Source organism: Balaenoptera borealis, assembly GCF_965194805.1.
Source record: "Balaenoptera borealis genome assembly, chromosome: 11".
Taxonomy (NCBI): Eukaryota; Metazoa; Chordata; class Mammalia; order Artiodactyla; family Balaenopteridae; genus Balaenoptera; species Balaenoptera borealis.
In genome coordinates, this window is record NC_138868.1 from 47,728,722 (window position 1) to 47,751,339 (window position 22,618).

Genomic DNA, 22,618 nt, shown 5'->3' on the forward strand with positions numbered 1-22,618 from the left:
CTTGGCAGGCGAGGTGACTGCTATTTGCTCGCTCCAGGTGATGAACAGTGTGTGCAACTATTGTGGGATCTGTTGTGGCCAGTGACCCAAGTTTCCCAGGTGGAGGGCAGGTTGCTGAGCTGGGCTGAGCTGGGTGTGCAGCAGGTGCAGGAGCTGGAGCTCCAGAGCCCTATCAGCAGGATGGTTTTTTAGTTCATGAACAGTTTCCCCACCTTAATTGGCCCTCTAGGGCCCTGGGAGTAGCACTGGTACCTTAGAACCGTTACTGGGAGAGCAATTCCCCTGGTGATGGGAAGGAGGCAGGCAGTGTTTTGGGGGATGTGCTTGCTGCTGCTGGCACTACTTGGAAAGCTGTAGCTAGGGAGGGAGTTCAAGGTAGATGTGATTGATGGACAGGGTCTTGGAGGGGCCTCTTGTCTGCGGGAACTCTCATTCAGGAGGGACCAGTCACTGGTTAACTGCTATGACGGCTGGAGAGCAGGAAAGGCCCTTAGAGTGTATCTCTAACCCCTCATTGAATAAATGGGACATCAGGATTCCAGAAAGTTCTAGAATTCTGCTGAATGTCACGTAATTGGTCACTTACAGAGAGCCAGAAAAAAAATCCAGCTCCCTTGCCTGCCAATCTGGGGCTTGTCTGGGCTTCAGCGGCAGTAGGAACCACAGACCTAGAGTAGGGTGCTGCCCTTGGTTCCCCCACTGGTCCTCTGTCCAGGCCCAGTTGGAAATGGAGACAGTGGCTTTGCATGGAGTATGTCAATGCATCAGCCCTTGGATTGACTGTTGAGATAGGAAGTGAAAAGAGATAAAGGTACCACTCTATCAGATGAGGTGAATCCAGGGTCATCCTACCCATACCTTCTGCATTCCACTATGGGTACTTTCTTGACACAGAAAGCTTATTTCACAGTCAGGTGGTTCCTAGGAGCATGGGCTCTGAAGGCTGTGGATCATCCATCTCCAGCTTCAATCTGTCACCTGGCTCTTATGCCCAGATTCTGACTCTTGGCTTAGATCTGCTACCTGGCCCTGCCCCACAGTCCCTGGATCCCCCTGCCTGACCTTACTCCACCTATTGCCTTTGTGGATTATGCTCCGAAATCCTCTAGCTTCAACTCTGATCACTCTCTCCTATCCTGGGCCTGAATTTCTAGCTACCTAAAGGGCTCCTAATTGCTTGCAGTTCAGAACAGAAGCTTAGCATGGCCTTTAAGGCTCTTCCCAGTCTGACCCCATGCTAATTTCAGAGCCTCATCTGTCATTCCTCTGCATGAGCTAGCTTTATCACTCATTCCCTGAGGGGCCTCATATTTTGTCACCTGTAATCCTGTTTATGGTGTTCCCCCCTTCTGAAATGTCCTTTCCTTGTTTGTTACATCCTACCCCAAACTGAAGTTCTAGCTCAAATGTGAGCCAGTTAGCAGAACTGGAGCACACAGGGATGGGAGTTGACTTGGGAATAAGCAGGATCCCCATTACCAGAATGGAACCTCAAAGGGAGAGACTAAAACAAAGTAGCTGTTGCTTTAGTTCGGGGGTCAGCAAACCTTTTCTGTAAAGGACTAGATAGAAAGTATTTTGGGCTTTGCAGGTCATAGAGACTCTGTTACAACTACTCAACTCTGCCACTGCAGCACAAAAGCAGTCATAGACAATATGGAAGTGAATGGGCATGACTGTGTTCTAATAAAAGTTTATTTACAAAAACAGGTGAGCTGTAGTTTTCTGACCCCTGTTTTAGGCTCTGCCTGGGGAAATTGGTGGATTTGAACCCGTGGGTGGCATCAAGTAGGAATAGCTGTGTAGGAGCCAGGCAGGGCCAGAAAAATATGGAAGGGAATCACAGGTAGGGGATAGTGTTAGCATGAGGCACAGGGAGGAGAGGGCAGGAGGAACAGAAGGGCATTAACTTTGGTTGGAATATAGGATTGCTTGAAGGAGAGAAGTAGGAACTCTGTTTGGAAAGGAAATTTAGAGCCAAGTTTCCTTTCCAAACAGAAGGGTCTTGACCAATTTAGGCTATTCAGTAGACAGTGGGGAGCCACTGCAAGTTTTGGGTCAGTGGAATATAATCAAATCCGTATTTCTGAAAAGTCATTCTGGCTTCCTGAGAAGAATGATTGGAGGAGACAAGACTGGATGCAGTAAGACCTGCTAGGAAGCTACTGTAGTTGTCCAGGCCACTGGTTTCTGATTACTGGTCCTTGAACCAGTGCTGGTCTGGATGCCTAAGAATTATTTGGGAAACTTGCTAAAAATATAGATTCTTGGTCCCGTACCCACACCCAAGAGATTTGGATTTGGTAGATTTGGGATTTCTAACAAACCCTCCAGATTTGTGAATCATTGGTCCAGCAGGGCAGAATGAGGCCTGATCCTTTTAAGAAGGTATGGATGCCAGAGAAAGTAGGATACAGGTACGATAAGATTTGGCAACTGCCCTCTTCCTCCTCCTGTTACCTACCTCTGTTCATGGCAGCCCATCCACGTGACCCTTTTTCCTTCACACACCACCACTCCCCTCAGCATCCTACTTTGGTCATGTCCTCTTGGTTCTCTTTGAAACAACTCTTCTGTCCCTTTTTTTTTCCCATTTCTACCCTCATTCAGGATCCCATTAATCCTTAACTGGACAAGCCTCCTCCCTGCCCCCCCCCCCAATCTCCAGTCCATCAAGATAGTCATAAAGCCAGAACCTTTTTGAGTGGCCTTTGCTTTTAGGATAAATGTCAAGCTCCTTGGCTTAGCATCCAGGGCTCTTCAGGCACTTACTCTACTGCCAGTCTTTCCAAGTTCATTCCCTGTCACTTCCCCTCTGTGCTCTTGAAATTTGCCTGTACTCTGGGCTTTTGCAATTATCCTGGGCTCGTAATCTTGCCCCATCCTAATATCTTTCCTCTAACCTGACCCTGTTTTTCCTTCCTCTTTCTCTCCCAGTTTGTGTGTGACTGTATCTCCCTGGGGGGAGGGGTAGAGGTAGCTGCCGAGGGACACCTCTCAGGACCTTTGTGCATTATAAATGTGTGTCTTCTCCATGTGAAGTCCTAATCCTCCGCTGTGACGGACAATTGGTCACTATGGCAACTGACTGTGACATCACAGGATAAGGACTTCAGGTGAAGTGGCAGGAGCAGGTGAGTGTGTAGGAGACAGACTTTAATGTCTGTCGAAGCTCCCTCACCCCCACCCTCCTTCAGTGCCGGGGGCATGGAGGGCTATCTCGGGCTCCTGCTGATTTTTAAAATGCTGTGGTGAGAGTGTGTGCCTGGCATCTGCGTGCTGCAGTAGTGTGGGGCTGACAGAGTGTGTCAAGTTGAGCTCTGGCTGTGCAGGCACTGCTGCTGCGTGAGCCTGTTATTCCATTCTGGATTGCTATTTTGATACCCAGATTGCATCATTCTTCCTATGTATAAACAGGGGGTCCCCAGGGCCCTGCAGCTACTCACTTCTCTACCAACACTGTTGTTGTGATGAGCTCTATTTAAATGAGCTGCCGGATCGGGGCAGGTTCCAGCCACACATGAGCACTGTCATTTTGGGGAACATGGAGGGCTGAAGGATTTTTGGATCGAGTCCTAAAAGGCTGAGAGTGATGGCCTCCTGAGCTATGCAGAGGGCGACAGAGCTAGTTCCTGAAAGTTGAAAATCTCGTGTTCTTCCTTCTGAGCGTCTGTTCCAAGGCACCCAGAGGATTAGGAAGGAGATGCAGCTAGGAAGAGAGTCGCCTCTTTGAGGTCTCCCTCTTGCTGTTCAGTTTGGGAAAAATACTGCAGAGCCTTCGAGATAAACAGGAACAGGAGGAGCCAACCAAGCCCTTTCTTGCAGAAGCGTCTCAGGTGAGCTGGAGAAATGCAGCCCTGGCTGAGGATGCATCAGGGAAAGGAGGAGAGGACCCAGGCTGCTCCCCCTTCCCCACCCCGTACCCAGCTCCCTGAGGCTTAGGCCCTGCAGCCCAGCTGGCTGCAGAGTGCAGGGTGGGTGTTCCTGGGCACTTGGTAAGCACCATCCTCTGGGACCTGTGGTGGTCTCACCTGTCGCTCTTCTGACTTCTCCCCCAGGTGTTGCTCTAATCACAGGGCAGCAGGCCCCACAGGTAAGCCTGCTGGCAGCCAGGGGCAGGAGCAGAATCACCTTAGGATGGAAATCTGTCTTTCTAGCAGGGACTGGGCATCTGGGGAGTGGGTGCAACATGTTTCTCAAAGGTGGTGCTGCTCTGAGCTATGGGCTAAAGGAAGGCTTCGGGGGCTTGTGTGGTGGGGGCCTTAGCTGATGCCCAGTACCCTGGGGCTGCCTTGGGTGGGAGGGCAGGAATGGTTAGTGAGGATGGCCAGCCTGCCAGAGAATATAACTGGAGTGTTTTTTTCCTTGCATAATGTCTGATAGAGGCATACCCCTGACAGAGGTAATCAGGGACTGCTCAGTGGTTCAAGGTGCCACCTGTGATTTACAAGGATCTGTGGTTTTTAGCTATGTCCCTCCCTCTCTCTGGGCCTCTGTGTCACCATCTTTATGACGAGGGAACTGGTCGATGAACAGTGGAAAAAGCTAGGTCTGGAAACTAGGTTTGCCCAGCTTCGGTTCTACAGGTGAGAGCCGGCAGTGGAGCATCAGTCTTCTCCAGATGGTGCCACTGCTCTATTGGAGTCAGAGCTTGGGCCCCAGCGGCAAAGTTTCATGGAGCCCTGGGCAAGAGCTCTAGAATGAAGGGCTTTTTAACCCTCAGAGCGTTGCTTAGCACTGAGCTCAGGCTTATGTGCATGTGTCCCTACCTGGTGGGCTGAGCTGACCCATGCTAGTTTTCTGAGACCTCCTTGGGACTTCTCTCCCACCCCAGCCCTATGCCCAGGTTGCCTTGGCACTGCTGTTCATGTCTAAGGGTGGACTGCCTAGTCTTGGCCCACCTCCCTTGCTGCCTCACTAAGTCCTGGGCTCAGCACACTCTCTAGGCCCCAGCAGCAGTCGTTGTAGTGCCAAACCTCAGGCTGCACCCTAAGCCTGCTCATGGGTCCTTCAGTGAAGCTGGGAGTTAGGGGACGCAAAAGCTGTCCTCCAGTTCCCCACCAACCCCCAGGGTACCTAGGTATCAGGACACCCTTCTGTCTGTTGGGCATCTGCCCTTTTCTCTTCTCTGCCAGAGGGGAAATACATGACGGCTGCATTCAGAGTCTTTCTTAACTTGTTGGAGCCTCTTTAAAACTGGGTGAGCTTGTCTTTCTCAGCTGCATGATACAGGGGGCAGATCTATCTGGCTCAGCCACAGGGGAAAGGGGTACTCTCTCTTTGGCACTGGTCCTCAAACTTGGTTGTACATTGTAATCACCTGGGGAAATTTTTTTTGGCAATAAATTGATTGATTGATTGATTGATTGCTTGATTGCTGCGTTGGGTCCTCATTGCTGGGCGTGGGCTTTCTCTAGTTGCAGCGAACAGGGGCCACTCTTCGTTGCAGTACGGGGGCCCCTCATTGCGGTGGCTTGTCTTGTAAAGCCCGGGCTCTAGGCGTGCGGGCTCAGCAGCTGCGGCGCATGGGCTCAGCCGCTCCGCAGCATGTGGGGTACTCCCGGGCCAGGGCCCGAACCCATGTCCCCTGCACCGGCAGGCGGACTCTCAACCACTGCGCCACCAGGGAGTCCCCTCACCTGGGGAATTTTAAAAAATACTGATGCCTGGCTCCTACCTCCTGAAACTCTGATTTAATTGATAATGGGATGTGGACTGGACGTCAGGATGTTTAAAAATACCTCATATGATTCAAATATGTAACAAAGTTTGAGAACCACTGATCTGTAGAATGAAACTGCCCCCAGATTTATTTTTTCTAGGCAGAAGAACTCTTGCTTCATTTGCCTTTTCTCAAAGATCATATTTCTTAAAACTTTAAGCATAGCTGGGGCTGGCTTCCAGCTCCTTCTCGATTCCAAGTTCAAAGCTGGGTCCAGGTCATCATTAGAGTCTGATCATTATTATGGAATATTTTACTTAAAATCAAATCATTTAGTTAATTAAAATAAAATTACCTTGTTTATTTACACTTGAATTAGAGAGGAGTATAGCATAGTGGACAGGGCTGAGTTTTAGAGGTGGACAGACTTGGGCTCCAATTGTAGTTCTGCTTCTGCTTTCTATGATCTTTGGTAGGTGACAACTTCTTGGAGCCTCAGTCTATCCAACTATGAAATGGGGACAATGCCTACCTCTAAGAGATGGTTTGACGATTATATAAGACAGGTAAAGTGCCTAATATAGGGAGTGGTGGTAAAAGAATAATTTGCCCCATACCTCCCAGGGACCAGAAGTGCTCACTCTTGTGACAGATGGACTGAACATCTTCAGTGTTCAGAGAACCTCTGGTGCCTGTGTGTTCTTCATTCTGGAAGCAGAAGCCCACCCCCTTTGGGGATGGTTGTGTGGCCTCTGGGCCCTGGCCCTACATTTCTCAGAACTGATGTTCCTCTGTATGAAATAGAAGCTCAATGCTGTTGCTTGAATAATTCAAGTAGAAAGAAAAAAGCAATATATCTAAATAATATTTTATGTGATTTAAATATGTATTAAAAACTAAATTAATGTTAAATATTATAAGTTAATGTTTGGTCGTTTTATATATATCCAGAGCCCTAAGAGTTCATGTATTCTAGTTGTCTAAAAAAACTTTGTTTTGGTATCCTCATTGAAAAATGGGGAACCCTCTTTAAAAAACAAAGAGCTCAAGGTTGACACAGCTCGATGGGGGTTAGGGACCTTCTGAGGGAAGATAAGAATTTCTGGGCAAAAGTTGTGACACAAAGAGAGCCCATGTCCTCTGTGTCCACTCTGGTCCCCACAGTTGCCCTGGTACCTGTGTGTATCACTGCCATGGTTCTCCAGCCCTGCTGTCTGCTGCAGCAGCCCCTGTTCAGACTGGAGGAGGTCTTAGATCCAGGCTGCCCTCAGCCACAAGCCTGTCCCTGACTTGCTGACGAAGGTGGTTGTCTGTCCCTTCCCATCTTGCCCAGGGGAATATTTCTGAAGCCTGGTTGCAGTAGGCAGAGGAGGAGGGTTGGATAATCCATACTTCCCTTTTATTCCCATTCCCCTCATTTAAGGATGTAGAAAGTACAGTTCAGAGAAAAGGGGTCACTTACCTAAGGTTGCACAGTTAGTGACAGTCCTGGGCCTGGAACCCACATCTCCCAGTTCACAGCCTTTCCCAAGCCGCACACCTCTGCTCTGGATCAGACCTGATTCCTTTATTTTCCTGGGCTGGTTTTTTCCACCACCCCGAAAACTTCCAAATGGCTTTTGACTACTTTCATTGGCTGTGAGTGCAAGGAACACACGTGGAATACTCAAACCCACAAGAAACATAAAAATCATGCAATATCTTTTAGTATCAATTGTGGATTATTTTTGTATGTAGGCATATGAACAGATAGTTAAAATGCAATGTGATATTTGTTTTACTAGAAGGATGTTCAGGATGCTGTGGGAACCCCAAAGAGGGAATAATTAACTCTTCCTAAGGGAAATCAACCCTGCTTCTCAAAGGTAGAACATTTGAACAAGTTTGGAAGGATGAATAGGAGTTTATCTGAAAAGGAGTGGGGCAGCAAGACAGAGTATTTTAGGGAGAGGGAACAGTACTTTCACAAACATAGAGTTATGCGAAGGTTTGGTGCATTTAGGGATAGCAGAGGTATTTGGCATGGCAAGGACATAGGGTGTGTGGCAGGTGAAGCTAGAGATGAGACTAGAGAGAGTTAAGGCCAACTTGGAAAGGGCCTTGAGTGACAGGCTGAGGGTTTTGGTCCTTAAGGCCAGGGGAGATACAGGATGTGTGATGGGGCCTTGTCTGATCTATTCAGTTATTTCTCTTTTTCTCATGATGATAATGAGGCTGTGTGACTATGACAAATGTTTGAGCATCTGGTACCAGGGAGTCGGAAGCCTTGTGGAAATTATTTTCACCAATTAGAACAGCATTTCTGAACTGGGAGTAGATGAGGAGGATCTTCCCTGGGCAGCCAGGTGGTAGGGAGGGACAGTCACGTGATGCCCCTGGATGATGCCACCTGTAGAGAGCATCCTTCTCCACCTCTGGCCACTGTTTGTTTATTTGTTTGTTTATTTATTTATTTATTTATTTATTTATTTATGGCTGTGTTGGGTCTTAGTTTCTGTGCAAGGGCTTTCTCTAGTTGTGGCAAGCGGGGGCCACTCTTCATCGCGGTGCGCGGGCCTCTCACTATCGCGGCCTCTCTTGTTGCGGAGCACAGGCTCCAGATGCGCAGGCTCAGTAATCGTGGGCACTGTTCTTGACAGGCAGGAGAGTATCTAGGAGATTGCAGATCCAGTTCTGTCATTAAAGTCCATGACTCTTGGAGGCTAGGGGAGGGTTTTTTTGGGGGGCAGGGGAGCGGAGGGGTAGGTGGGGGAAAGAAGAGTATTAAAATATTATTTTGCATGATTTTGTAGATTTTGATTTTTCCAGAATATATCAGTTAGCTTTTGCTGCATAAAAAGCCACTCCAAAACTTAGTGGTTAAAACAACAACCAAGCTTTATTTATGATTCTACAGGTTGAGGGTTTGGGCTGGGATGCTCTGGGTAGTTCTTCTGGTCTGGGCTGGGCTGGGCTAATCTCTGCTGTGCTTTCCCATGTCTGTGTTCAGCTGGTGGGTCAGTTGGGGCTACCTGGTTTGTGACGGCTGCAGGTGGGACACCTGAGACAACTGAGGCCTCTCTCCACATGTTTTCTCATCTTCCAGCAGTCTAACCTGGGGTTGTTCACGTGACAGTCTTAGAGTTCTGAGAGCGAGAGCAGAGTCATATAAAGCCACTTGAGGCCTAGGCTTAGAACTTATTCAGTGTCATTTTTGCTGCATTCTGTTGGCCAAAGCAGGTCATGAGGGCAGCCTAGCTTCAAAGGATAGAGAAGACTCCACTTTTAATGGATAGGATTGCAAGGCATGGACACAGGGAGGAGAAGAATTTGTGACCACTTTTTCAGTCTCTCTCTCAGACTATCTGACTTTCATCACCTGGGAGAGTTGATAATTGAGGTTATTGCCCTACCATGAATGGGATATGAGAAATCATTTGAATTCAAAGTCAACATTCATGGAGGATCATGTGAATTCTCAAGTATTGTTTAATTCAGTCCTCATAGCAACTCTTGTTTTTCCTTTCTATTTTACATATGAAGAAACTGGGGCACAGAGGAGTTAAGTGAGATTAAGTGGCTTGCCCAACCAAGGTCTCTGAGTGGTAGACCTGGTGTTTGGGCTTAAGTTTGTCTGCCTGCAAGTCTAGAGCAACTGCCATTGTATCATTTTGGTGATATGGGGCAGAGAAGACTGTGGTGGTATTGCTGCATGCACTGGCATAGCCAGCCCCTTTTCAGGTTGTCCTCATCCCTGGGCGCAGGCACCTGGCCCTCCTCAGGAAGCTCATCTCCTTGTACCCAGTGGGCTGAGTGCCACTGGGGTGGACCTGAAGTACTACAATCTCCAGGGTGGCAGTGTCATGCTGCTTATATAGTTCAGGAGTCCACCATGCTGCTGAATGTGTTGGAGACTGCTGCATTTCTCTGGGGAGAGGGGAGTAGGACAAGATGTTCATGTTCACGGGTGGAACATACATATATGTGGTGCACCCAACATGGACTGTGTGGAGAAGGCCCAGCAAAACCTCTTTGAGCCCCAGAGGCAGACCAATTGGTATTGGTTGTAACAAGAGAAAAATACCTCCTAGATGAGCAGGCAGGGAGTCCTTGCCTTTCTCTGGCTAGAACCTTCTTGGAAGCTCTAGCTTTGAGTTCTTTAAAGTGATTCTACTACACAGTAATGTAAATGGCTGGAGCTGTGCCCTGGGCTAAACTGACCCCTTTGAACTTAGCCAGTAGTGGGAACTAGGCTCTCAGGACTGTGGAATGCAGAGTGGGAGCAGCAGGAAGGCACCTAATTATCAGAACTGGAGCAGGGTTGGGCCTGTAGTAACAGGGCTTGTAGGGAGGAAAGGAATGTAGGATCAGGCAAAGATGAGGATGTGGGAAGTTCTGTAGGGCAGGCCGCTAACAGGATGGTCATGTCCAGAGTACCTAGATGGTAAGTGCAGGCTATGGCATCGAACGTATTTCATTTTGGCACAAGTGGTATTGGTACATACCTTGGTGTTGTGTATTAGAAAGCCTTGTGTCTAGGTCCTATGTTATGTATAATCTGCAATGTTGCCCTGACTTTGCTATCTTTCCCACCTTCTCCCAGAGCTCATCTCCTGTCCTGGGTGTAAGCGAGTATACCTTACCAAGGATGTAACTGAACATTGTTTTGCTGCAGTGCTTTTCTTCTGAGCAATCCAAGATGGCCAGGGTAAGTCAGGACAAGCAAAGAAACAGCTGATCCTGTTCAGAAATCTATGGGACCCCTGTCCATAAGTCTGTCTGTCCACCCATCACTCCATCTGACTTGTTACCTTCCACCAGTTTGCCTAATCATCCATCCATCCATCCATCCAACCATCCATCCATCCATCTATCCATCCATCCATACTTCTGTCCAGAAGAGAATCAGAATGTTTCAGTTGGGGAAGCAAAATTGGGCTGTTTTCTCTCTCTTATAGCTCTTACTGAAAACTATGGATACTGAGCTTTTATTCCCCACCCTCCACCCACCCCAGCACACTGAGTTGAAACTCATGCACCAGCCTGGGTTAAATGGGTTCATCAGTTATGCTTATATTTAACGACTAATGCCTGAGTTTCTGAAATTTCACATCACTTACTGACTGGTATCCCTTCTGTTCCTTTCTCCACTGGGGTATCCTTGCCACTACATTTTATTCATTTGCCATTTTACTTACTTGCACCTGTATTAAATTCTTACTGAATGTCTGATATGCCAGGGCCTGTTCTGGGTGCTAGGAAGACAGAGACCCATGTCTCTACCCTCAAGGAATTCATAGTTTGGTTAGTAAAACTTGTATTTCTCCTCTATTTTTCTTTTTCTTGCTGTGGGTTTGTCAGATCCCAGTGTGAGGACAAAGCTGTCAGAATCCACATCAGTTTGGTGGCCTGTATTATTCAGGCACAGACAGACTAATTTTTCTTCTTTTATATCAGCCCTGCATGATATTTGCTGACCAAATGAATGAACATTTGTACTAGAAGAAGGCTAGGGACTCTTGGTCCTGGCAAGCCGCAGCAGTGGAAACACAGCTCTGAGAGTTGGTCCATCTTACTTTTTCCTGGCTGTATATGATCATCTTTTTGTGTACTCATACAGCTGCAGCTTCTTCCTCTCCATAGGCACGTTGAAGTTTTTGCTTTCGCCTGTGCTTTCCATTTTCCTCCCTTGTCTGCCTGGTGAACTTCTACTTGTCATTCAGTATCCAACTCAAATGTCACCTCTTTATGGAACCTTTCCTGGCCACTCCTAGATGGAACTCCTGGAAACCTCGCTTTGCTTCCTTAGCACTTGGTGCATTCTTTCATCACAGCATTACCCACTGAATGTCTGCCACCCCGTCCAGGCTGTGTGTACCTTGAGAGCAGATCCTTGCCTTATTCATCTGTGTATCCTCAGCTTCAGCACAGGACTTGTGTGAATAGCTCCTGAGGGCAGTACTCTTAGTCACAAAGGGTGCTTTCCTTCACACGCCCCTGCATGTCACTCCCAGGCAGCTCTCCAGAATTGACTGCACTCCAAAATAGTGGAGGAACAGCCCTGCAGGACCCCAGTCCCTAGAGTATTTACCACTCATAAAAGCAGGCCCAAATGATGAAGATACTGTCAGTAATTCCAGAACTCTCTACCTCTAGAACTGCTCCGAGTGCAAGGAGAAGAGGGCGGCACACATCCTCTGTACCTACTGCAACCGCTGGCTGTGCAGCTCCTGCACGGAGGAGCACCGGCATGGCCCTGCCCCTGGGGGCCCACTCTTTCCCCGGACCCAGAAGGGATCTCCAGGTATCACTCCTCACCCTCTCCACTAGCTCACATGCCCTTAAGTTGTACCGAACCATAGAATCTTTGGAGAATAGCTCTCTGACCTCGTTTCCCTGCTGGGGGTGAGGGTAGGGGTGGTCTCAGAGACTTTCCTGAAGGAAAGCTGTCCCCTGCAGAGTCACATCACAGTGTAAGCTCACTGTAGGCTCTCCCTGCTTGGGGGGCGGAGGGGGAGTGGGTGAGGGTGGGTGAGGTGGTGCAGGGAGGAATAGTCTTGAATTACCACGGAAGCTAATTGAGTTCCCTATCTTTTACCTCTGTTTCAAGCAAGCAGCCCTCACTTCTGTTTAGTTACTTGATTAATTCGACAGCCTGGATCAGGGTTTGTCCATTTATCCATCCAGCACCATCTGTTTTAAGTGACAGTCTTCTTGAAAGTCTTTTCTCAAGGCCCTTGAACTGTGAGAAAGGTTTTACCTTCGTCAGACAGGAACCAAAGTTCATGACCCACGTGATCTGGTCTGGAGCCTGGCAAGGCTGGGTAGCTTGTTTCAGCCTCACCATAACAGAATCCTGGTTAATGAGGAGGTTTAGGTTGAGTTTTAGAGGACTCACTATTCTGCAGGAGATCCATGTGCAGCAGGTAGCAAGCACCTTCCTCAGGCTCACCAGGGGGTGGGATGCCTGGGGCTTGATGGCCAGTTATTTCTGGACAGCTGGGCAAATCCAGCCAGTCTAAGCCTGCCTTCCTCCTTGTGTTCCTGGAACCTCACTGGCCCAGAGAGAGGCCTCTCTTACTTTGCACCACCTTCCCTCCAAGCTCTGTGTCTTCCCTGTGTCCATAGAGGGCTGAGGGCTGCTCAGTGGAACTTAACTAAGAGGTCTTCCTGAGCAAGAGAAGCCCACTTTCTCCATCTTCTCTGGCAGGAGTGAATGGTGGTTCTGGAGACTTCGCCTTGTACTGTCCTCTACACAAACAGGAAGTGCTCAAGCTATTCTGCGAGACCTGTGATGTGCTCACATGCCATAGCTGCCTCATGGTGGAACACAAAGAACACAGGTGGGGCCGGCCGGCTGGCTGCCCAAAGGGGAACTGGGAGGGCTCTGGACTCTCTACCTATGAGAGGGCTGGGCTCCCAGTACATCAAAATCCTCTCCCTGCTCAAGCCAACCTTCAGCCCCTGGGCTGAAGTTTTTCCCTGTTCCTGTTGTGGGCTTTCTCTGGAGAAGGCCTGAAGGGCCAAGAGTCTCTGACTCACTACATGTAACCCCAGCCTCCGTGGACCTGGCTGAGACAGTGCACTGTGGGGATTCTCGCTTGGCTGGCAGGCTCAGGGTAAGACTCAGTCCTCCTCAGCTTTTTCTCTGCCTCCTACTCTAGGTGTAGACATCTTGAAGAAGTTTTGCAAAACCAGAGGATGCTTCTGGAAAGTGTGACTACACAGGTGGCGCATAAGAAATCTAGTCTACAGACATCTGCAAAGCAAATTGAGGACAGGTAACATCGGCTAGCCCCTTGCCAGCCCTGGAAATGCCCTGTTCCCTCTCATCCTGGGTCACAGTACTAGGATGGAGTACTTATGAGGAAGACATGCAGACATTGGCATATGTCCTGGCCTTAGAGGTCTCAGGGCCAGGAAGGGGGTTTTGGGTCATCACTGGGTGAATGGGGCCAAGCTAGGTCAGGATGATCACAGTGAGCATGGGCCAAAGTACATGCCTTCTGAAAGTGGCCATGAACTAGCCAAAGGTAGGTGCTTAAGAGCAAGGGCATAGAGTAGATATTGGGGAAGAGAGTGCTGCTTATCATGTGGGTACAAGTCAGTGGCAATCTACCCTTTATCACCCCTTTCCCAGTGTTTTCCATGTAAACCTACACATGACATGAAATCGTCAGTATTTTCTGTGGAAAGAGAAATAAGTATGTACTGAGAGATCATCATGACAGGCACTGCGTTGGGCATCATGCATGCATCATTTTGATCAATTCTTATAATTCTTTGAGTTGGGGTTATCTCCATTCTACTGATGAGGAGCCTAAGGTTCAGAGAGGTTAGGTGACTTGTCTGAGATCACACAGCTAGTCAGAGACTGAGCTGGGTTTGGAAGCTAAGTCTATGTGGCTTCAAAGCCCATGTTTGTTTTTTAATGGCTTTTTAAAATGGCTTTAATGACTTTATATATAATTTATATACCATAAAATTGCCCTTTTAAAATGTACAGTTCTGTGAGGGTTTTTTTGCATATTGATAGAGTTATACAACCATTATTACTGTCTACTTTTTTTTTTAATATATAAATGTATTTATTTATTTATTTTTAGCTGTGTTGGGTCTTCATTGCTGCGCATGGGCTTTCTCTAGTTGCGGGGAGCAGGGGCTACTCTTTGTTCTGGTGCGTGGGCTTCTCACTGCGGTGGCTTCTCTTTTTGCAGAGCACAGGCTCTAGGTGCACGGGCTCAGTAGTTGTGGCGCACGGGCTTAGTTGCTCCGCGGCATGTGGGATCTTCCCGGGCCAGGGCTCAAACCCTTGTCCCCTGCATTGGCAGGTGGATTCTTAACCACTGCGCCACCAGGGAAGTCCCCTACTGTCTACTTTTGAAAGACCCTTTTTATCACCCTAAAAAGAAACCCCATACACATTAGTAGTCACTCCCCATTCACCCTGCAACATCCCCAGCCCTTGGCAACCATTAGTCTACTTTCTGTCTCTACCTATGCTCTTTTTACTGCATGATGCTGTTTAGTGGAGTATTCCCCCTTTTAATAAAACAACAGATTACATGAAGTCATATCTGTACTCACTCCCTGTGTCCTGCCTCTAGTGCTGTGTGAACTGGTGAGCTACTGGGTTGACCTGGGCGTGGCCCTGCAGTTTACCTAGAGAAAACTGCGCTGAACTTTGGGCCATTGTCCCACTTAGATCAAGTGGGCTGGGTTGTACAAAGAGTGGGTTGGGTGGTGGAGGAAGGTTCTTGTTTCTTTACATTTGGTACCTGGTGGGCCCTGATCTCAGTAGGCAGCCTCCACACTGTAGGCTCTTACGTTTGCTCTCTGTAGGCCCTCATAGGCCTCGGGGCAAGGGCTCACCATGCTCTGTCTCATCCTGTTGTTTACAGGATTTTTGAGGTGAAGCATCAGCACAGGAAGGTGGAAAACCAGATCAAAATGGCCAAGATGGTTCTGATGAACGAGCTGAACAAACAGGCCAATGGGCTCCTAGAGGAGCTGGAGGTATATGTGAGCAGATGGATGGGTTCTCTTCTCTCCCTGGGGCAGAAACCAGGCACATAGCAACCTTGTCTCAGGGCTCAGAGGTGCCTGGGCTACAATTCAGATGTGTAATTTCCGTAGCTCTCTGCTGCTCCCTGTATCCTAAAATGTCCAGTCTAATTTTGGGAAGTTGGCTCATTAAGGGCTAGAGAATCAGATCCAACTCCCATTAATGCTGTGGCAGTAAGGCAACTGCCTTCCTGGACTATGCAGGGTTATAGCCTTGAAAGAGACATGAAACAAGCTATGCCCAAGAGATGCAGACATTCATTCATTTCCTCATTCATTTATTAGCCATTCCATGTTTGTAGTATAAAATCTACCTACCCTCCCTCCCTCCCTCCCTCCATCCCTCAGCAGCCCATGTCCTCCTCTCAGGGGTGCAGTTTCATCTGATTCCATCTGTGTTTACACTGATACACACAGACCACCAGACTTCCCAGGCATGTGGCCTGCAGTCCAAGAACAGGATCAGGGACTCTGTCTTCTCTCTTCGTAACCAGGGCATTACTAATGAAAGGAAGCGGAAGCTGGAGCAGCAGTTACAGAGCATCATGGTTCTCAACCGTCAGTTTGAGCATGTGCAGAATTTCATTAATTGGGCTGTCTGCAGCAAAACCAGCATCCCTTTCCTTTTCAGCAAAGAGCTGGTAAGAAGAACTCCCACTCCTCAATCACTGACTTTGAGTTAGTAAGTGAAAACCATCTTTGACCAAACCCCACAGTGCAAAGGACCCAGGTGCTGGAATAGACCTGCCTTCCTCCAGGCAACTGAGCTGGGAAGTTCTGTAGTTCTGTCTTAGGTCATGGATCCAGGCATTAATACTAGCAGTGTACTGAACATTCCATAGGAAGTTATTGGGTTTAAATGGGGCCTAAGAGGAAAGGAGGAGTTGAGGATGACATTGAAGTGTTGGGCTTGGGAGGGTGGTGATCCCCAGGAAAATAAGCAAGAATTTTGAAGGATGTTGATGGGGTTTATATTTGGATATGTTGAAGCGAAGGTGCCTATAGGGCATCTAAAGGGAGCTGTCCCAAATCTGTTTTGATAGATGGGTCCGGAAGTCAGAAGAAGAGTCAGGGTTAGAGAGAGAGAGAGATGTGGGAGTCACTGGGATATCAGTGATATTGGAAGAGTGTGTGAAGGAAGAAGAGAAGAACAAATCTGGAGCCCAGGGAAATGCCGTCATTTTCACATAGACAGAGGAAGAAGATGAGTGAAAGAGATGAGAAGCAAGCATCAGAGGTGAGAGGAGAAATAGGAGAGTGTGGTGCACAGAAATTAACAGAGTTTCAAATTTTAAGTAATCAGTGTTATCATTGCTACATAGGTGAAAGGGCATGAGTAGTGAAGCGAAGCCTTGAGATCTGGGAATCAGGAGGTCCCTGGTAATCTTCTGAAAGACATTCTCGCAAAGTAGAAGGGTCAAAAGCTAGAATGAGGAAGCTGAGGATGGGAGGTGAGGAAGTAGAGACAGAAGTGAAAAGAAGGGAAATAAGAAGGTAGCTTGAGAAGGAGACAGGGTTGGGATACTTTTTTAAAGTAAGGAAGACATTTGCACATGTTTATTTGGGAGAAGTGGTTGAAGGTAGAAGAGATGTGTGGTAGAGGAAGCATACTGGAAGGGCAGAAAGAAGTGGGATCTAGAGTGAACTTGTTGACCTTAAACAAGAGGCACTCCTTTTCTCTGAGATGGGAGGACAGGAAGGTGTCAATATAATGTAGTTAAGTTTGGAGATAGGAGGGATACAAGTTTGAGGGAATTTGTCTTTTATGGTTTTTTTCACCCTCTGTGAAGTAGGAGGTGATAATGAGAGGGTTAGGCATTGGGTAAATGACATTGAGGAGAGAAGTAAAATTTTAGATAGTCATTAAGGACCATGGAAGAGGAAGCTGACAAGATAGGAAGTGACAAGAAGAAGGACTGAAGGGTACCCCTGAGGGGAATGATCAGTGTAGCGACCCCAGATAACATGGCTTTGGGATGGCTGGATTGACCCAAGGTCAGACACTGGGGATGGGAAGGGAACTAGGGCACTAGTGACATTGTTACTGAAAATGATGGGACGCTGGGACGGCCCTATGGACTGCGGGATCAGGGCTTGGGGAGTTCAGTGAGGCTGAAGAGCATGCTCAGAAAGAGTGAGAGCTGGTTATGATCAGGGAGTAGGTTGTTGGAGTTTAAGGTCTCATAGGTAGAATGGTTCTAGATGATGAAAATGGTCTAGATATGGTGACTGAACTGAAAAGAGAGGTGAAGGTGATTTACATTAAAGAGATCAAGGAAGTAAGAGGCCAAGATGTTGATTAGGACATTGGTTAACTAGGTGTTGGCAGGGTAGTTGGATACTTGCCAAAGTCCTAGATAAATGGGAGAGTTGGTGATAGGAGATAGGTGAAAGGGATGAGGGAGGAAGAGGGCAGTTGACTAGGATGTAATGGAGTTTTACAAGTGGATGGAAGGACAGCTATGGGGAACTCAGAGAATGTCTGCCCCCATTGGCTTTTCATGTGAGATTATGGTAGAATGAAAGGAACACTCTTGAGAGGCTGCCAGGCAAGTGATATTCTGAGGGAGAATTAAAATCATTTGAGGCCTGGAAGAGATAAGAATGTAGGCTTTCCATAAGCCTCAGTAAGAAGAAGGGGATCAGTAGGGGTGGGGGAAAGTAGAGGAATGTGAAGATACTAAGGTGTAAGGAAATAAGCAAGCATATGGGGGAGGACCACAGGCTAAACAGCCATGACTTTGGCCCTTCAACCTGTCCAAAGAGTGAGGGAGAGGGTGTTGTCATTCAGGCACAAGATGCCCAAAGAAATGACCTTTGGTGCTGTTGTCAGATTGTGTTTCAGATGCAGCGATTGCTGGAGACCAACTGTAACACAGACCCTGGTTCCCCTTGGAGTATCAGATTCACTTGGGAGCCTAACTTCTGGACCAAGCAGCTGGCTTCCCTTGGTGAGCCCAGGGCCTACTCTGTGGGCCTGTGCATGATTGCTAAGAACACATATAGACCATCTGCTTAGCTTACTGGATAGATCAGCATATGCCCAAGAGAAAGCACTCCCTGAGACTGCCAGTGGTCATGGAGTCATTCAGCAAACCTTTTTCTGGGGGTGATGAGGGTAGGGTTGGGGTGTGGGTGGGGAGAGTTGGTAGCTTAAATAGCAATGGCAATACAGGACTTTTGTAACAGGACCAGTTGAAATCTGAGCTTCCTATTCTGCATGAATGTCCCTGTTCCCTTGTTTTCATTGCTAGAAGAGGAGACAAGACAGTGGCCCTACTCTCCAGAATGCTGTATGGCAGTGCACGTGTGTGTGAGCACAAACAGAGATATTTCAGTGACACAGAGAGGAGACAGACAGACAATGTCACACGTGTCCTTTGGAGTTGAGATATAAGCAGATAATTCATGACCTTGTGCATTTTTCTTCCCTGCTGCAATAACTTGCTGGCATTCAGTCTTTAGGCAGAATGTAGACACACCTTGAAGTTGTGCCTGTGTTGACAACCTAATGGTAGGTTTGTTAAACTAATGGCCAACTGCTACCTTCATCTGGGCTGTTATTCTCAGTGAAAGTGTTTTGAACTTAACAGAGTGATAAATGATATATTTAGGTTTATTTTTTGCTTCCCTTACCATTTTGATTTAATTCAACAGACCTTTGGTGAGCACCTGCTCTGAGTCAGGCCCCACCCTGGCCACCAAGTGACCAAAGGTGAATAAAACACACCTCCTGCCCTCAAGACACTTGGTCTTCCCCTAAATAAGCCTCAGATGAGCTGAAGGAGCCGTTAGCCTGAAACAGCAATAGATATCATCTATTCATGCATGAGGGCCCAGGGGCCTCAGTCAGCAGCACTGGTGCCTGGCATTGACCCTGGTGTTAGAGCTTCCCCACTCTCTTCCATCCTACTTGCCCAACACACAGTTCCCCAGAACCATATTTGAAGACTTGCTCATTTGTCCTGGGGATGAATCTCCTTTGCCACTTTCCAGCACACTCCTTCTTCTCCCCCAGTGTTGATTTTTTTTGGTCTGAGTCTCTCTTGGGCTATTCTGTTAAAAAAGAAGTAGGTGCTCTTTGAGGGAGCCCATGGTTTCTCTAGTGGGATACAAACAGAGTCAGGACTAAGCATCTAGTAAAAGCTGAGCTAATTTCTAAGTGTCCCAAGCCCCAAAAGCAGATCTATATAGGTCCTATTGCTGGAAGCATTCTAGACTGAGTCTTGGGGCTCAGGGGTTGAATTTCTTAATCTCTGCATCTGGTACAAGTTTTTTTGAATGCTATCCTTCGGTCCCAGGAGTGGGAGGTAGTAGAGGGGGAACAGCTGCAGATTACCTTTGGAAACACTCTCTATTCTGAATTTTTAGGCTGTATAACTACTGAGGGTGGACAGCTGTCCCCGGCAGATACTCCTGCTTATGGAAGCTTACAGGGACCGACATCTTTCTATCAAAGCCACCAGTCCCCAGGGGCTCAGCAGGAGACTCTCAGCCGTCCCTCACACAGGTTCCAGTCTCCAGCACTGTGTTCCTCGTCTGTGTGCTGCTCCCATTGCTCCCCAGTCTCGCCCTCCCTCAAAGGCCAGGTCCCGCCACCCAGCATACACCCAGCCCACGGCTTTAGGCAGCCCTCTGAGACGGTGCCCCAACAGCTGAGGTCACTGCAGTGCTCCCCGCTGCTGCCCAGGGAAAAGGAACTGCCCTGCCGTCCTCATCCACCAAAGCTACTTCAACCCTGGCTGGAAACCCAGCCCCCTGCGGAGCAAGAGAGCACATCCCAGCGGCTGGGGCAGCAGCTGACTTCCCAGCCCGTGTGCATCGTCCCCCCGCAGGATGTTCAGCAAGGAGCCCACGCCCCGCCCACCTTTCAGACACCCTCTGTCCAGGTGCAGTTGGGCCACCACCAGAAGCTGAAGCTCAGCCACTTTCAGCAGCAGCCGCCGCCGCCGCCTGCTCCGCCCCAGCAGCAGCCACCCCCACCTCTCCCTCCATCCCAGCATCTGGCTTCCAGTCAGCACGAGAGCCCTCCTGGGCCTGCCTGTTCCCAGAATGTGGACATAATGCACCACAAGTTTGAGCTGGAGGAAATGCAGAAGGACCTGGAGCTTCTCCTTCAGGCTCAACAGCCCAGCCTGCAGCTGAGTCAGACCAAATCGCCTCAGCATCTTCAGCAAACCATCGTGGGGCAGATCAACTACATTGTGAGGCAGCCGGCGCCCGTCCAGTCCCAGAGCCAGGAGGACACAGTGCAGGTGAGGCTCAGGGTGGCCTGGAACACATATTCTCCCTAGGACAGTGCAGGAAACACAGCCTCCCAATCACAGGGTGGCACAAGAGCACAGTTTCTTCATTTTAGGGTGGCCTTGAACTCAGCCCTCACAATTCAAGACTGTGCTGGGCTCCACCTCCCATCTCCGGAAAGCTCCAGACAACAGAGTACTTAGCCCCAACATAGATCTGGGCTTGATACTGTCCAGTGGCCTGGCTTAGTCCTGTCCTCCTGGGTGACACTAGGGACCTTGTCCATGAATGGAACTTCCTGAGCTGTGCTGGATTCTAGCTAGTGCCAGGGCAGAAAGGAGGCTGTCTCTTACCTTTGTAACCTCACTTGCCTTGCTGTAACTTGTGTATCCCAGATGGGGGGAAGGGCAGTGAGGATGTGCCCTACATGCTAGTGGGCAGCAACTTCATAACACTGAGCAGATAGAGACTTAGAGTTTATTCCAAGCCTACTAAGCTAGGAATGTTTTATATACACTATGTCATTTGTCCTATCAACAGTGTTGTTATGTAGGCATTACCATCTGTTTTTCTAGGTGCAGAAGTGGAGGTCAGAGAGGGCAAGCAGTTTGCCTAGAGATCATAAATCGTTGAGTGGTAGAGCCAAGACTTGGATCCAGGCCTGCTGACTGAAATGCCACAGAGGAGGCCTTGTTCTCTCCCTAGGGGGATTATGAAGGCTGCTCCTCTCTTTTCTCAGCTAAAAGACAATTGAAGAGGTGCAGTTTGTGTCTCTGGGATTTTTGCAGCACTCCACATCTTCATCCCTAACTCTTGCTTTTCTTTGTTCCCAGAGCTTCCTGTTCCAGCCCCTTCCTCCTCCCCTCTCACTTTTTTCATAGTGGTGTCTCCTTTAAACATGTAACCACATTTATATCTTCAAAGCAGCTCTACAGACTTTTACTTTATTACAAAATACAAGGCCTCACATTTATGCTTCAGCACTGACAGCTTCAGATCATGCTTCAAATGTCTTCCTCTGAGGCTCAGTTCCTTTGAGGGGATAGGGAATAATCCTTATGATGGCAGAGAAGGGTCTAGGGTTTATAGAGGACCATAAACTCTTTAAATGTAAGTCAAAACTGTTATGATTGCTAAGGTGACTATGACAGAGTTAGCTCATAATTCTTGGTCTGTGTTCTATCCTAAGATTGTGATATTAGGAAGAATTTAGATAAGACTAACTTTCTTTCTAAAAAAATTTCAAGCAGTTGACAATGTGTAGGTGGTAACAATGGGCAGTGCAGGGTGGGCATTAGCCTTTGCTGCTGCTGCTACTCTTTGCGGTAAAACCCACCCAAGTTCTTATTTTCTTCTCCAGGCTACAGATGAGTCCCCAGCATCTGAAGGCCCAAAGCCAGTTCTCCCTCTTGACAAGAATACTGCTGCTAACTTGCCCCAGGCATCTGGGGAAGAAACTCCTCACAGTGTTCCCCCACTGGACAGCGCCATCCAGCACTCCTCTCCGAATGTGGTGAGAAAGGTACTAACGGAGCCTGCTTTCGCTGACCATACGGGACCCACTGCCAGTCAAGACCCCAGGGACCTGGATGAGGATGATTGGGTGGGGGGAGGAGTGTCCCTGTTCCATCCCTGGATGTTGCACAGCCCTGACTCGTGCCTTCTGTCCTAATGAGTCTGCAAGGTCCTCCTCTACCCCATTTCCACCCACATACACTAAAAATGGGAGCAACTGAGCTTCATTTAGAGAGGAAGGAGAAAGGGAAAGAAAGCCAACTTATTGAAGTCTCACTCTGTACCTAGAACTGTGCATGGTGCTTCACAGGGTGATTTCACTTAACCTTCCCAACAGTACTGTGAGGTGGGCACCCCAATTTTATAGCTAAGGAAACTGAGATCCAGGGTCCTACAGCTAGTACATAGAAGGGCTAAGGTTTATTTAAAATGAGAATCCAAAGCCTGAACTTTCTCCTGTCTGCAATGAATGAAAATGGGGAAAATGTTTTATATGGTCCCACAATCCAAAGTTCGTTGGCCTTAGAATTTGGATTAATGGAATTTATTGGGTGAGTGCTCTGCAGGGATATCCTGCAGAGGTAGCTGAGCATCTAGGGGCACTGGGATCTCTTGGAGACAAGCTATTGGAGCCCTTCCTGTCCATCTACCTAC

The 22,618-nt window shown here is 48.2% G+C and overlaps 1 protein-coding gene across 1 annotated transcript in view; it reads left to right on the forward strand.

Annotated features, from left to right (window-relative positions):
- Positions 1–22,618, forward strand: part of TRIM66 (tripartite motif containing 66) — a 67,210-nt gene that overhangs the window by 21,805 nt on the left and 22,787 nt on the right. Inside the window, 10 exon segments of the mRNA XM_082341407.1 lie at positions 10,245–10,309; positions 10,311–10,349; positions 11,798–11,945; positions 12,852–12,984; positions 13,306–13,422; positions 15,043–15,157; positions 15,700–15,846; positions 18,039–18,156; positions 19,577–20,460; positions 21,810–21,971. Coding sequence (XP_082197533.1) covers positions 10,245–10,309; positions 10,311–10,349; positions 11,798–11,945; positions 12,852–12,984; positions 13,306–13,422; positions 15,043–15,157; positions 15,700–15,846; positions 18,039–18,156; positions 19,577–20,460; positions 21,810–21,971 — 1,928 coding nt within the window.